Source organism: Accipiter gentilis, chromosome 27, assembly GCF_929443795.1.
Source record: "Accipiter gentilis chromosome 27, bAccGen1.1, whole genome shotgun sequence".
Classification (NCBI taxonomy): Eukaryota; Metazoa; Chordata; class Aves; order Accipitriformes; family Accipitridae; genus Astur; species Astur gentilis.
In genome coordinates, this window is record NC_064906.1 from 1,698,111 (window position 1) to 1,714,033 (window position 15,923).

At 41.7% G+C, this 15,923-nt stretch overlaps 1 protein-coding gene across 11 annotated transcripts in view; it reads left to right on the top strand.

Annotated features, from left to right (window-relative positions):
• MTCL1 (microtubule crosslinking factor 1) overlaps positions 1-15,923 on the top strand; it is a 113,733-nt gene that overhangs the window by 58,599 nt on the left and 39,211 nt on the right. For 4 of the 11 annotated variants that reach the window (XM_049830221.1, XM_049830230.1, XM_049830223.1 and 1 more), the window contains exons 4-7: positions 1,174-1,233; positions 3,303-3,380; positions 7,161-8,486; positions 9,440-9,595. In XM_049830221.1, the coding sequence (XP_049686178.1) occupies positions 1,174-1,233; positions 3,303-3,380; positions 7,161-8,486; positions 9,440-9,595 (1,620 nt within the window). The remainder of the gene's footprint in view (positions 1-1,173; positions 1,234-3,302; positions 3,381-7,160; positions 8,487-9,439; positions 9,596-15,923) is intronic. The other 7 variants (XM_049830224.1, XM_049830227.1, XM_049830231.1 and 4 more) reach the window with 3 other exon arrangements.

Here is a 15,923-nt window from a genome sequence, read left to right on the forward strand (position 1 = left end):
CTTTCCCTTCCTCTTTGCTGGGCTCATGTTTTGCAGTCCTGCGTTAATGTTGGTTACAGAGAATGGGATTTAGCCCATCGGATGCAGGAGCCGGCACTGGTCTGGGCATGCTGCTCCATCGCATGGGGCAGAGGGGAAGCACGCTGAGGGCAAGCCCATGACAGCCCGGGCTTCACTTCAGCTGGAAATTGTCCCCTGCAGAGCAAATATGGAGGCCACAATGTCAGGGTGATTGCTGGGAGTATCAGCCTTCAGGCTCTGGGCACAAAGAATCCAGCCAGCTTTGAATTCAAATGACTCCGCATTTTCTAGCTTCCCACTTTTTTTTGCCTAATAACTATCACTCCCCTCTGATACGTCAACCTGCAAAAGTCAAATTTATGCCTTTTCTAAATAGACCCAGCTCACACTGGTTTGAACTTGGCCCTGAGACACAAGTCAGTGCAAACACTGGTAACATCCTGACAGAGCTCCACCTCCCACTTCTCAGGAAAACTGTGCTTTTCCATTTGGATGCTGAGAGTTTCTGAAAACCAAGCAGTGGTGATGAAACCATTTCCATGTCTTAAAAAAACTTGCTTATAAAGGGATATAAAGATTTGCAAAGCCAGACAAATCTAATTTATAAAGTAAATTCAGAAATACCCGGAGAATTACCTCATCTTTATCTGGGCTCCTCAATACATTTGCTAGCATGGATTAACCAATAATGTTATGCCACATAGCTATAATATGCATATCCTTCCCTGTTTTGGAGGGGTTGCTTTCCTCTGAGGTTTCCACAATGTGTTTCACATCCACTGTGAGTAACATTCTTGGACTTCTGCCCTGGATTAATCAAACATAAATCACTGCCCCATGCAAAAAGAAAGTTTTGCTAAAAATTGTGGTGGTCCAGAGAAGAAAAGAGGGTGGGTTTTTTCCCTCTGTGAACCTTTAACTGGTTTTACTCCTTTTTCTTTTTTTTTTGTTGGGAAATTTTGTGCATTGAAAATTCACTGACAAGGCCCTGATCATCTTGGGTTTTTAGTGATTATTACATAAAATTAAATCCTCAACTGCCCAGGAGAATATTCTTGCTTTCTCCTAAATTAGTTTTATAGTGGTAAGCCCTACCAAACTTGCAGGCTTTGTGTTTAGCTTATCAATAACTCAGTGTTGCTTCTCTTGCAGAGTTCCCTGAAGAGAAGAGGCAGCAGAGAAATGCACAAAGAAAAAAAGGCATTTACCCAGGTATGGTTGTCATGAATGTGCAATTTTGAGCAAAATCACATGATAAAACTCAAAATTTCTTTTTACGGGTGTTGACAAGGCCATCAGGCACATTTACTAGAGTGCAATTAGGCCTTAATCTATTGAGACTTCCCAGAGATAATGTAGAAGCAATTTAGGACACAAGTGTGATCTCTAAACCATGTAGCTTGTCGGGCTGATTGTGCTTGTATCCATAGATTTGGGCTGCAGGTTTTCTACAAGAAGAGAAACTCACCTTGCCTCACAAAGTAATTGGATCGCAGCTTAGGGACTAAGTAAATTTATACGCAGTGCCAAAGAATTTGTGCTAATGAGCAGGGAATGCAGTTTGCACACTGCAACAACACCTTGCGAACTCTTGTGTTGCAGCCTAGGGTTTGATCTCTCTCCGGTGTCAAGGTGGCAGCATGTGAATTTGTGCTACCCCAAGCTGAGATACAACACAGAGCCTAAGCTACCCACTCTGTCTCCCTTCGGACACCGGTTTTACTGAAATCCTGCAGACTGATCCTTCTCAGGGAAGCGGTCTGCCTGGTTTCCTCTGCTTTTTGTGCTGACTGTAGGAGTTAAAGCTTTTCATAGCACCTGTACAGTTACTGTTTATAGCTGGAGAGATGGGGATAGTGTTCCACCTCACTACTAAAGGAGCCAAGAGTAACATCGTGCCTTCGTTAGAGAGAGGTTGCACCTCCCGTGCTGCTCCCTTGGCAGGCTTAGTGTATACAGCCGAGACCTACGGGTTGTCTCTGAGTTGATGGAGTCTTAAAATCCATTGATTTGCAGTAATAACCATAATAAATCACTGCAATATGTTGCAGTCCAGTGGATAGGGTGGGCAGCTGAGTCAGCAGACCGAGGTGGTGGCTGGGGGCTGCAGGCTGCTTTCCTGGGATGCAGGAGACCAAGCGTCCCCGCCAAAATGATACAAGCACAGCTTAATCAGACCTTAAAATGGGGCACTGGGCTTTCTTCCTGCAGCACTTGCTACAGAGAATTATTTAAGTCGTCAGTCAGGTCAGAGAGTTTATTTTTCTGCAAGTCTGTAAAATACATGGATGAAATAGCTATAGATATGCCCACACACATGCAGATTACAGATGAAGCTACATGAAGGCACGGTTGCGTCCACTGGGCTTTGTGGGCAGCACTGTCCTTCATTTCCTCATTCCTAGAAATACAGAGCAGTGCAGAGGGAATGGATTCCTTGTGCTTGCTTCCTCCGCCCAAATCCAGTCATTAAGAGCAGTGTAGTTTGCCTTGGAAAGCCTTAAAAAGGACTTCACAAAATTAACCGTGTAACCATGGGTCAGCTCTGCACCACTCACAATGTGGGGAAGTGATCCCTGAAACCACCCAGGGAAAAAAGACCTTTATGCTGTACACACACATTGTAACTCGTGCAGCAAAGCATTTGGGCATAAAAATGAAAACTATTGCAACAGCACTGTGCAAGGCAGCCATTCAGTTTTCTTCAGCAATTCTTTAGGGTGGGAAATACTGAGAAACAATCTTATATATTGACATGGCCCAACCTATAGGTGCATGTCTTAGCTATCTCCCCACTCTAGGGTGTTACCCAGAGCTGTCTCCAAACCCAGCTATCCATTCAGAGGTATGTGCTGGTTGAGACCAGAGCACACCACAGCAAGTGCCCAACCTGGTCAAACAGCCACCAAGTCCTGGGGCTTGAACCAAAGCAGTAGGTACAGACACAGCCTGGGAGGTTCAAAATGCTGCTTTTCAGGGACAGCTGCCCTAAATACCTAAAATAGGTTCAGATACCGATTACGTGCTTTGTGAGTGAAAAGCAACAACAAACTTAGATTCTGTGCATCCGCATGCTTACAGATATGTATAGCATATAGCAAGACTGGTGTTTTTACTTACTGAGAGCTTGTTATGAAAATTAGCTAGAACACACACCCACCGCAGGGCACACTGAGTAAGTAATACCTGTGAAATTGATTGTCTTGAAGTCGTGTAGAAGCAGAATCATCCTAGTGTTTACCCACCTCTAGCAGTATTGAAGAAAAAAAGTTTTTATTCAGCAGAATTGCAAAATGGAGCTTCTCGGAAAATGCCAGGCACCAAGCAAAACACAAAGAAAAGTGGTTCTCCAGCGCAAGGTAGGAGTGCTGGCACTCAGCCAGATGCTTGGGTGCTGGTTGTACTGCCCCGTCGTCAGACTTGCAACCTCAAAACTGCTTACCCATCTTCTGCCTGTCAGATCCCTTGAGCTGGTGGTGGTGGTAGAGGAGATGGCGTTGGTCTCTATCTATCTTTGTGTCTTCTTGCCAGAAAAGAAATATCATATTTGGGAATTTTTGATCAGCTCTTCATTCTCATCACATCATTTATATTGCATAATGATTTAAGTTCATTTCTTTCCTTTAAGTTTCATTTCTTTATCTCCACATTCTACATTTGTCTAAATTAGACTGCAGACTCTGTAGAGAGGGATCTGAGTTTTTTCTTTCTGCTTTTTTTCCCATTAACATCCCTCTGAAGTGCCATGCAGAGCCACGCATATTGCCTGCAAATACTATCAGTAATCATTAATTCCCATTGATACTTAATCATCTCTTAAGGTCTGTGACAAGCACCATGACTGACAGAACATTTTTGCACTGTTGTTCCTTCTTTTCTTGCTATACACCCTGCCCTATGTACACTTTTTAGGAAAGCATCCACATACTGGATGTGTAATACAGTCAGGCTGCCATATCCCAGATTCAGCCCCTGGGATTCAAGCCTCTTTTTCCTCCAAAAAGATGGAAAGACTGTTCATTCGCCTTTTTTTTTTTCCTCCTTTCTTTTAATTCATGATTTAACTAATAATGAACTATTCTTAATTTCGGTGATTTGGCCTCTCCTTAGTTTGCCTTAGATATCAAAACTCTACTTGCCTGTGTGGGGGTGTCACTGTCTTGCTGCTTCTACTTGGTTTCAACTGATCAAGAAATTGCTGATATTTCTGTACACAAAGTTTCAGAGGGACAAATGCATGGAGATTGGAGTCTTACCCTTCTGGCATGCTTAGATCTGGCTGATAAATCTCTCCTGACCGTTCTTTTCCCTTGGAAGAAAACTGTCCAGGGAATGGGATTTTCAGTAGTCATGTTTCCTGGCAGAGAAGCGGGGAAGATCTAGAGCTTTCTCACCTTTCCAGATGGGATCCGTATTTAGAAGGCGAGATTAACATCCATCAGCTCTGTTGTTTTGTATGAGGTTTGTGTTTGTTTAATGAGAACAAATCTCGTTTGTTTTAGCTCTTGCAAAAACCAAAACTTACAAATGTCATTCTTTTTTTTTTCATAGACAAAACCTAGCAATAAAGTAATGCCATTAGAAGAAGTTAACAGTGGGTTTGTCCTGCTATAATAGCGTGCTAACTCCGCAGACGCATTGATGCCAAGCAAAAACACTGGGACCCTGACCCCAAACCCATCAAAGCCCTTCCCTTTTCTTCAAAAGATTCAAAATGCTGAGTGCGTTGTCCCAAGCGTGACTCAGTGACTGTTATTTATGTTGTTTGAAATGCAGCAGGTGTCAGGCTGGAGCCCCCTCTGAGTCCCAGGGAGGAGGAGATGGCCCCTCGTGCTCCCAGCTGGGCCAGACGGGTATGGGCAGGCTGGCCCTTCCCCACAGGCATCGGTCCAGCTTCCTGCAGCCAGGGAGGTGCTAGGAGCCAGCTAGTGCCGCTTATGGCTGGGCGCTTGCAGCCAAAGGCAGACAAGAAGCACAGGGAAGAATGCTGGATTACAAAGACAGAATAAGGAAAATGTCAGATGTGATTGTTTCCAAGATACTAACAGATAAATAGCTAAACTGGAGTAATCACCCCACCTGACATGCAGCACTGGTCTGGCTGTAACTTTCCTTGTGATCTTTGTATTTCCCTAAAAGCAAAACCTACAGCTGCGGGGATAATCTGATTCTCAATGATGGGAAAAACAGAGGTAATGTATCGTGCAGCCCTGACCAAAGATGATGCTTTAATCATACAGCCTTATCCAGTCAGAGCAACCAAAATTCAGAGTGGCTGCAGTGGAGTTCTGCCAGGTTTTAATCTGATACTTAATTTGCAGTTTCGAGTTATAAAGAGAAAAGCAATTTGCAAATAATATGTGTGAAAAAGAGGTGGGGGTGGGGGTGTGTGAGATGATAGAGATGAAAGCGAGCCCATCTTCTAGAGGCTCTGCTTTTAATCAATTACATGCATCTCTATTGTATTCATAGAAAACTCACATTTCTCGTACTAGAAACATGATGACCAGTTTTAGTCAGTCAACTGATCAACTGAATGCAGTTGTGTTTAACTTCTGGTTATCGCTGAAAACCATATATGAACAGAAACTTTGACTATTGTTTACCTCTATTAACATTTAAGATAACTTTTTTACTATTTACTATTTTAAAGTCCCAACCTGTGCCAAGCAGAATGAGTAAGAAAGATGACTTGAGTTCAGAAGTATAAAACCAATTACTTTTGTGGCTGCTTAGTTATTAATAGCTGAAATTAAGATATAATTAGTATATATCTAAATAGAATGGGGTGAAATTAATCTAGGTAACATAAAAGACACTGTTACCAATGTGCAAGGATATGTGCTTTAGAAATTAATTCATTTCCTCAGATTGCTGAGCCATAATTAGTTGTGTAAATCTTTTGTTTTTTCTAATAGCCTGATCTGGGTGAACAATTAAAGCCAGTCATGTTTTCTTCTGGATTTGGCTGCCATTATTAGGAATTATAACAAAATGATGGTTGTGAAAGATAACAGTGCTCCGGAGGCTGAAATGAAGTTTCCATAGATAATTGCACATATGTCCACATGGCCTACCAACAATGATGAAATCTGCTGTCTCAAGAGATCATCTTTCAAAGCCTGCCTTCCATTATACTGCTAATGCTGATAAATGTGTCTCTTAAAGGCCAAGTGCCTATATCTCCATGACAATTCATGAAAGAGATTGAAGCAAAGAAATTGTTCATCGGCTTAGAATTTACTTAACCTTGTCTCTTATTTCAGCACAATAGACACTGGAGTTTTTTTGTTTGAGTTGAGATGCAGTACTTTAAAATGCTCAACACACACAAAAAATTAAAACTCTCATTTAATACTGTAGTGCTTCCTGAAAAAATGCAAGTTTTCACACAGGGTGGATTTGGATGTAACCATGGTTTAATGAATTTTCCTTTCCTTTTTCACGTGTTTTCACCAATCTCCCTTGTGAACAATTGTCCATACCAGAAACAGTGATCACAGTCTGGTCCATCCTCATAATAACAGCGGCAGAGGCAACAGTGTGCTTCCTATTCAGAAAGCAAGTTAGGCACTCTGGCTATTTCACAGTCTTGTGAGATCAGAGTAATTAAACTCTGCAAGGCAACCATGCAGCTTAGCACACTTTTTTTGTGCTTTGTAGTTGATGGAGCCTGAGATTTGGGATTACAATGAGCAAATTCATCTGAGTAGTCTTTGCTTTATGATGCTAAAAAGGAGCAAATGTAACATTAAACATAAATGGAACAGAAAATGCCAACAAATCATGGAGCCTTTTCATTTAAGTCATTATTTTTCACAAAATTAGCTCAGTATTTGAGAAAAACTAATCATTATGCTGGCATTCTTGCATCACCAAACACTTGCACAGGCCCACTTGATTTTTTTTTTCCCCTCTTTAACCCTGGTCAAGCTGCTTTGCCAATTTAACCAGAACCAAGCCATGAAATGTGTCAGCTGTGTGGTTTGCGCAGCATTGTCTGTGTATTGTTTGCATACCTAACAGATACAGCTCAGAGGGCGGGGACATGGAGGTTTTGGAAAATAAGCTACAGATTGTGCTTCTGTTATAATATAATATTGGGGGGGGGGGGGTATGTGTGTGATTATTCTTGGCAGGAGGACAGCGCTGATTTGAAGTGCCAGCTCCAGTTTGCCAAAGAGGAGGCAGCGCTGATGCGTAAGAAGATGGCCAAACTGGGGAGGGAGAAGGATGAACTGGAGCAGGAACTCCAGAAGTACAAGTCCATCTATGGAGATGTGGACAGTCCCCTGCCTACTGGGGAGGCAGGGGGCCCGCCCAGCACCAGGGAGGCTGAGCTGAAGCTTCGTCTGAAGCTGGTAGAGGAGGAAGCCAACATACTGGGCAGAAAAATAGTAGAACTGGAGGTGGAGAACAGGGGGATTAAAGCTGAGATGGAGGATATGAGGTGCCAGTATGAAAAAGAGTGTCTCAGCAGGGACCACATTTCAAGCATTCCTACCTCGCCCTATGGTGACTCCGTGGAGTCGGCCATGGAACTGCGCCGGCACCTGCAGTTTGTGGAAGAGGAAGCAGAACTGCTGAGACGGTCAATCTCTGAAATAGAGGATCACAACAAGCAGCTAACGAATGAGCTGAACAAATTCAAGTTTGAGCCGGGCCAGGAGCCGGGCTGGTTGGAAGACATGACATCCAACTGCGGTGGGACCTTGCAAGAGGAGCTGAAGTCAGCCAGGTTGCAAATCAACGAGCTGAGCGGGAAAGTGATGAAGCTCCAGTATGAGAACAGGGTCCTGATGTCCAATGTCCAGCGTTATGATCTTGCCTCTCACCTGGGCCTGCGCACTTCCAGCCCCAGGGACAGCGACGCTGACAGCGATGCCGGAAAGAAAGAGAGTGACAGCGAAGAGGGTCGCCCGCCCCAGCCAAAGAGAGAGGGGCCCATTGGGGGCGAGAGTGACTCCGAAGAAGTTTATGAGAAGACGTCGGGTTTTGGGAGTGGGAAGCCTTCGGAAGTCAGTGACCTGTGCTCTGCTGAACTCATGAGAGTGGAAGAGGACACTGAGACTTTAATTAACATCAAACGCGAGGCTGAGCGGCTCGAAAGGACCGTGGATCGCCTTATCACTGATACAGACAGCTTGATTTATGACGCGAAGGTGCATGTAACCAGCAGCCCATCCACCGAGCAGGATTTTAGAAGTGGTGAGGAAAGGGGAGAAGATAAGCATGAACCGGAGCTTCTGGACACTGTCAACTCCAGGATGAAAGCTTTCCGGAAGGAGCTGCAGACATTCCTGGAGAAGGTTGATCACATTGGAGAGGGCCTTAAGGAGCAGATGGAGGACCTCTCCCCTCTTCCGCATCTCACAGAGTCTTCCAGTTTTCTATCCACAATGACATCCATGTCCCGAGACTCTCCAATTGGTAACCTAGGGAAGGAGTTAATTACAGACTTCCAGGTAGGTTGGTCCCTTGTTTGCCTTCTTTCTGTTTATCATTTCTCTTTCTTTCTGGCATCGCTACCCTATAGCTAATTTTCCTCACAGCTGCTTTGTTATGATTTCAGATCCGCGATGTATTAAAGTGTGTAATGTTAAACAAACACTTTATAGTTATTTTCTTTTATTTGTTTGCACAACTCCTTTGATTCAGAGGCGGTTCCTCATGGCAAAAAGGCTAATTCACTGGTGCTATAGAGATCTGTCTTCTTTTTGTCTGTAACAGCAGTGTTCCCCTGTGAAAGAGGAGATTAATTTAAAAAAAAAAAAAACCACTCTGATGAATGTAAATTAGCAGCCTTGCTCAGAAATGTGAGGAGGTCTTTATTATGCTCTCTCGTAAAAGGGTCAGGTGTGTTCTCAAAAGCCTTGCCAAAAGAACCCAACCAAATGCAGTTTTTTAAGTGATGTGTTTTGAAAAGCCTGCTTACAGCTCACTCCCCTAACCGAGCAGCGAGTGAGAAGCTCTGTAGCCAGCGAAGGACTGCCTTGCCTAAAGAGTTGCCTATGGGCGCATGTCTAAACTGCCACAACTGCCACACTGGATATGGCTTTTCTGCACAGCACAAGTAAGGAAGGAAGAGCCTTGTGTCCTGGTATCCTTCATGACTTGTATGCTTGCTGTTGGTTTGACTCATGCATCCTCATTGCATGCGCCTCATAACCAGTGTTTGCATTCTTTTTTCCTCTCTTTCTCTTTTTTGCTTTTCAGATGTTTCAGCCCATCATTTTGCTCATCCTCATTTTGGTTTTGTTCTCTTCACTTTCTTATGCCACTGTATTTAAGTTGGTTTTTCTGTTCACGCTTTTCTTTGTCTTGTAGTTTTTCCGTCGTCTACCTTACCCATTTTTGTTTTCTTTATTCCTTCCTGTCCTTTTGGTTTTTTGTTATAAACTGCCCATGCACCTAACAGTCCAAACTGAGGGATCAGATGGAGTGGCAGCTCAAACAAGATCGTGGAGAGGAGCAAGAGATTCACCACCAGCGAGCCACCACCGACCCACACCGCAGAGCTGATGGAGACATTAAACTCTACAGGCCAGGAGACAAGGGCTGTTTCAGTCTAGAGGTCAGCAAAGCAGCCCCTCTTACTCACTGCCTCCTGCTGCCTTAGCCAGGAGATGAGTAACACAAGTCAGGAGTTGGGGGAGTGAATTGGACCAAACACAGCATCCCTGTTATGAAATTTGTGGTTGCCCTCTTTTTACCCTTGCGGTTTCAGAGAAGCAAATTGGTCCTGACTTTGGACTCGTCACCCTGCTCCCAGTAGCTTTGCTAAGTGGGAAAATATGGCTCAGGGACCCACTACAATTGAGTATAGAAATGAAGGATCTCTGGAAGAGGTTGTAATCCCTGATGTGAGATCATGCTTCCAGGTTTCACCTTGCCGGATATTTTAAATCTGGAAAGTCTACAGATAGAGATTGCTTTGCATTTTGCCTGGTAGTAGTCTGCACAGGAGAGGGTTTGATGCTGGTGTGCATGGTGATTCTCAACAGGGAACACAGCACCCTGCAGCTTCCAAAAAAACTTTTAAATTTAAAGCTGAATTCTCCATTGTTTGGGTTGTTGAGTACTTTTCATTCGTCAAAAACATCAATCAGTTTTTATTTAAATCTTCATCTATGCAGAGGCCATATCTGCCTCAGTAGACATCTCCATAGCTGCTTTCTCATGAGCCTAGGATGTTCAGACACTACAGCTGGTCCTGAAGAAAACAATTTCTAATCTGTCTTCATAAAGGTGAGCTTGGAGCATTGAAAAACTTTTCTGCTGGCCACTGGGAAGCCAAATCCACCTTGAAACCGTGGTGGTTAGAGTAGCTTCTAGCGATGGCTGAGTTTTAATGTGTTTTTAATTCTAAATACATATGCAGAGGCCCTAGATATATCTGAAGCCCCTAATTGAGTCTGGGAAAAGGAGAATGCTGGCTGGGACAGATGGGTTTGTAAGTAAGTGATAACAAGCACTAGAAAACAGGGGTAGGAAGAAAAAGCTTCAGGGCAGCTGGTAGTCAAGCAGCACAAAGCTGTATTGAATATCAAAGGGAGAGTGGCCCTTCATCTTAAAACAGGTAATTCATTGCTAGTTTTGTTTTGTTTGTTTTAAATTATCCTGACATTGCAGAGTTTTGGTAGTATTAGAATAATTAATTTGTTCAGCAGCTTCTCTTCCAACTTTTCACTTTTACTAGTGATAATAAACCTCAGGAAGGATATCTGATAAACCCAGGACACCGTAAGTCTCTCACTGAAAGGTAAAGTCTTTCCTCCTCAGCTGTGAAATGGGCTGATGAGGTAGAGAAATCTTGGCATTCAGTATGGATCCTTTTGCAATTGTATTGGTCAATAGTTATGGTAACTTAGGTCAGAAAATGACCACAGCAAATATTTAAAATATTTCCGTTTCAATTCCATCATCTTTATGAATTCCCCCTTAGATCAGCCTCATTATTATATTAAGCCCTGTATGTGAGCCCTCTGTTAAGATTAGGGATTTGGGTAATTTTGGCACAATATCTTTTTTCCCTCTCCCAGAATGGGATGATGTGTAAACTGTGTACACCAAGCTGTGTTTAAACAGAGGATGGGTAGTTTTCACACCATAGCCTGACAAGGAACAAGTCAGTCATTACAATCAAAGGTAGGGAATAGCCAGCTTAGGTCCAGGTGTGCTCAAAAGATAAGCAAGGCTGGGGCTCAAATGGCCTAACTTGAGAAAATGTTGAAGGTTAAGGTGTTTGTTTCAGTCAGGTTTACTTAAGCAACAAAGAATATTACACTGCTTTACTCTGAAACTTTTCAGTGGGTGGGCAGCCAATGGAAATCTTATAATCTGTAACAGTCAAACCCAAGTGAAGCAGAAGATTTCTCCAAATAATTTTGTATGGTATCATTTTTAATCTTTTCTTTTTTAATTTCATACACTGCACTAGCAAAAACTACCGATTTTTTGTACTGGATGAATGAGCAGGAAAATATATTATTGAAATATCAAAGGGGTTTTTTTATTATCACAGAAATTTCTGATGGAGACTCAAACCTTTCAACGCCCACAGCAGAGATGGCTACACGTAAGCCGTTATCTGCTTTAGCTTATGAAGTGAAAATATATGCACTGGCCAGTGGATAACACTGACTGATGATCTTCTTACTCCTTATGGACTTTCAGCATGAGAACAACACATTTCATTTCAGTGAGGCAAATATTTTCTTTTTAAGCAAGCAAACAAACCCATTTTTCTAAATTCATTTTTTCCAAGCTGGATTTTAAATGAAAATTTTCCCAAGCAATGCTGAGCAGTTTCCATTTAGCTGTTTCTCCTATTTTTAAAAATGAGCATTGTGGGAGCCTAATTGTTTGACTGAATACAATAAATGCAGACTGACTTATGCTTGAAACTACCTCGTAGCCTAACTGTAAACATCTGCCTTTGTTTGGGTTTTGCACTGCAGTTGTTAGTGCAACAGTATTATTAGAATGTATTTGCATGTTAAAGAGGTGGGTTAGAGTCACAGTCCGAGGGAAATTGTATTTTGAAATTGCCTTAAGAGCAGGGCTTTGTTTTCTTGCTGAAACAAGCCATTCAGATGCTGTTGCGGGAGGTTGGAGCCCATTGGGGTGGATGTTCGATCCATTATTCATGATTTTAGCAGAGCCTGGTTATGGTGGGAGGGGGAAAATAATTCTTTACCATCCGAAGAAAAAGCTAGTGAACAAGTGAGACTTGCCCTGACTAAAAGACATGGAGAAAATAAAAAAGGTAACACAGTGCTTCATGGAGCAAACGCCTGGCACAAATCAAAGGATTACTATGGCCACAAATGGGAACCAGTTCATCTGGTGAATTTTACCCTTTTTACCAATGGAATATCCATAAACAAAAGGCAGCTTCCTTAAGCAGTCTTGTCCTGTTTATTCAGAAACAAGAAGACATTCTGGAGAAGAAAAATTTTACTCTTTCAAATGATCAAATATAGTTTGTTGCAGTATTTGATAACTGATGCTCTAAAATAGAGCTGTATCTGCTAACTCTGATTGTTCCTTCAGGGGGTATTAGTTCTGCCCTTACCTGAGTAAGTATATATCACCAAAGGCAAAAGCACTCATCTTTGCACTTCAGATTTGGATTATTTTTATACATGGCTTTTAAAGACTTACACATTTGTTTCTATGTAGAAAAATGCCACAAAATCTTTGACACTCCCAGGTTATGGAAAAAGAACCACTGAAGTGCATTCACTTAAAAGGAACAAGTTGTCACCAGAGAATTAAAATAAAAGCAGATAGGCTGGAGAAGGTGAGAGCATGTCTTAAAAAGCAAGTCTTCCACAAGGTCTAGTAATAAAGTAAGAAGAGCTCACACTGAAGAATAATTTCTTCTAGGCCATTCTTCTGTTTATCCATTTTCCTTACTTATCATGCCCATAAGAAACATAAAACATCTCTATTACTCTAAGTTAATACCTGGGTTAAGTGTGGACCAAACAGATCCAGTGATGTGCAAGTTAGGTAAGTCACTTTACCACCTGCTTTGAATCAAAACTGGATCCATTTTGGACATATGAGGAGAAGTTTGGTCTGTATTTTGGATGTTATATTTTTAGCTGGTTTTGGAGTGTCTGTGCTCCTTCTCTGCAATTTTCATAATTCCATGTGAGAGCTTTTCAGGTGCGTGGCTTTTGCAGCAGGTCCCAGCCATGCGCTGAAAATTTACACATCCTTTCCTCTTGCCCTGATTTAAGATTTTGTTTTCCCAGAAAGGAAACAGTGGATGTTTTATACATTGTGACTTTTCTTTCTTCTGAAAAAAAAAAAACCAAACCAAAAACCAAAACCAAAAGCCCCCCAACAAACAAAAAAAACCCAACAAATGAGGACCACATAGAAGGTTGTGTCTCGTAGTGTCCACTATTCCTCCAATGCAAAGTTGTGGAAAGAAGAGACAGACTGGTGCTGACATATTCCTTCCCAGCAAGAATAATTTACTTTGATGAATTGTATTCTTTCTTGCTATGCAAGATTCCTTAAAGGTTGGCAATATAATGGCTTAAAAGACCCTTTATGATGTAAATCTGGATATCCCAGTCCTAACTGAGCTCAGTGAGACTTTGTGTAATATCCATACGAGATGGATTTTTGAAGACTTGGAGCAAAGTGTTCTGTATTTTCCCAAAATCAGAGACTCTCCATATAAGCACAGACAAATAATCACACAACTGCCTATTGTACACTAGCAAATGGAATATATGTAATTTATTTTTAAGGGGTGAGGAGAAGAGTACATCTTCAGAAGCAGCCTCTGAGAATTCAGTAGATGTGTATTGAATGTAAAAGGTAATACAAAAGGCACTGGAAGTTCCTATCCGGTCTGGTTGATTGTATGCATGCAATGGTCAGCCATCATGTGTGAAAAAGTAGCAGTTTTTAGACTGCGTGGTCAAATGTAAGGTCCAAATTTCAAAGTGTTATAACAAAGCGTTAGGTGAGCAGAATAAATGTTCATCTTTTGGCTTCCTGGAATTGCACACAAATGCTGGAAAGCATATTTCTACCCTGCCTCCTCAGGCCTTATTTTGCTCCATCCCTTCTGGGAAAAAAAAAGGCTAAAAACAAACATTCCATGAAATTTGGTGTTCACAGTTGTTGTGTATAAACTGATTAAGTTTGCAGGCAAATTGAGATTGCAATTAGCTATGGTAAAATGGAGAAGACAGACAAGTAAAACCCAGACATACCTCATGGTGTATGACAATACTGTTAAAACAAGTCATGGCAGAAATATTGGATTGCATAAGCTAGAAAGTAACCTGGAAAGCCTTCAACACGCTGAGAGGGGCAGAAAGGGGTTGGTGCAATGAGGGAGTGGTGGTGAAGCCCCCAGAGTGTGGATGACTTTTCTCTGAACATCCTCTTGAGGTAAAGACATCAGCGTGGATTAGCTTGTTCTGGAGTGATAACAGGTGAGAGAAAAGGACTCAGTAGAAGGATTTGGCACTGCCTGTCAAGAGGATGGGAGTGGAAATGGATCTGGAAATGCAATAATTGGGATTCATGGGAAATTGTCAATTAGTGTCGAGCTGTGGATGAAGTGCAGCTGCTTCTGCAGCAATGTGATGAAGTAGCACTAGCCTGTAGTTCCCATTATAGTGTGTTTATATGCCTTGCTGTAGTGAGTTTGTGTCTGTTTCTGTGGTGTCGGTACATTGTGTGGTGGCTGTCACATTTGGGGTGTTTTCCATTCTTTGTGTAGCATGTTCGTTAATGAGAACAAAGGAGACAAAGAATGGAAATTAACAGGTTATCAACTTTTGTGTCCATTTTGTAGAGTGTTGTTTTCCAAAACAAAACAAAACCACAGTTGTGCCACAGGCCACACCCTGCTGTTTATATGATAGGGGCCTGATATCCACATATAAACATATAGACGTCCATCAATGCAATGCTAGGTACCTGAACTGCATATACAAGTATCACGTGATACATTTCTACACCTTGTTTGTTCACGATCCAAATGTTTAGCAGCAACCCATTAGGCACTTGAGCAGCCTTATCTCCCTTGATTTCAGCAGTACTAATCCCAATGCTTCTGGTAGAAATGATATTATATGAAATTATGGACTATGAAGAGTCCTCAGGTTGCACTGGAAGGCAAAAGGTGTGCAGATCTGCATTCATGCATTAACTGCTTTTCAACACGTTTACTTTGCTGCTTATAAAAATCTACCATCATTGAAGAGGCAAAGCAATTGTAAAAAATATTTGCACTGTCTAGTGTGCATGTAGTAGTCTATCTGCCTTTATGCTGTGTTTAATCTCTTCCTAGTAATTCCAACAGTTACTACATAATCCCAGTGCCCAAGTTTCCTGAAACTTGGCTTTGCATGGGCTACATGTTTATCAAAAAATTGCATGAGTTTATAATTTTGTTGCCCTAATTTTGCATACATAAGGTGGTGTCAGTATATATGTAACTATGTGATTCCAGTTAATACTAGTCTAAAGTAGAAGAAATGATCTTTTAGCAAAGCATTGTTCACTGGAAGACACAAGTGTGAAGTCAATAGTGAAAAATTCAAACCTTGCCTTCCTGCTGCTCTGATTCAGCTTCCAGTTCCAGGAATCCCAAGACCAATTATATTTCTAATTATCTAAATGTGTAGTTGTATGACTGTAAGGAGAGTCATATTAAGATCAGTTACGTTTCCTATGTATTTTAAATTGACAACGTATGTATTTTTACATGAATCATAGTTTCCATTTCTGGAGGCACATAAGACTTTTCTTAAGTGATTATTGCCAAAAGAAGAGCATTGCCATGTTGTATCTGTTTTTGCCAGATCAACTTTGCATGATTTTGGCCAATTTTGAATTAATAAAAAGAAGGAACACACATT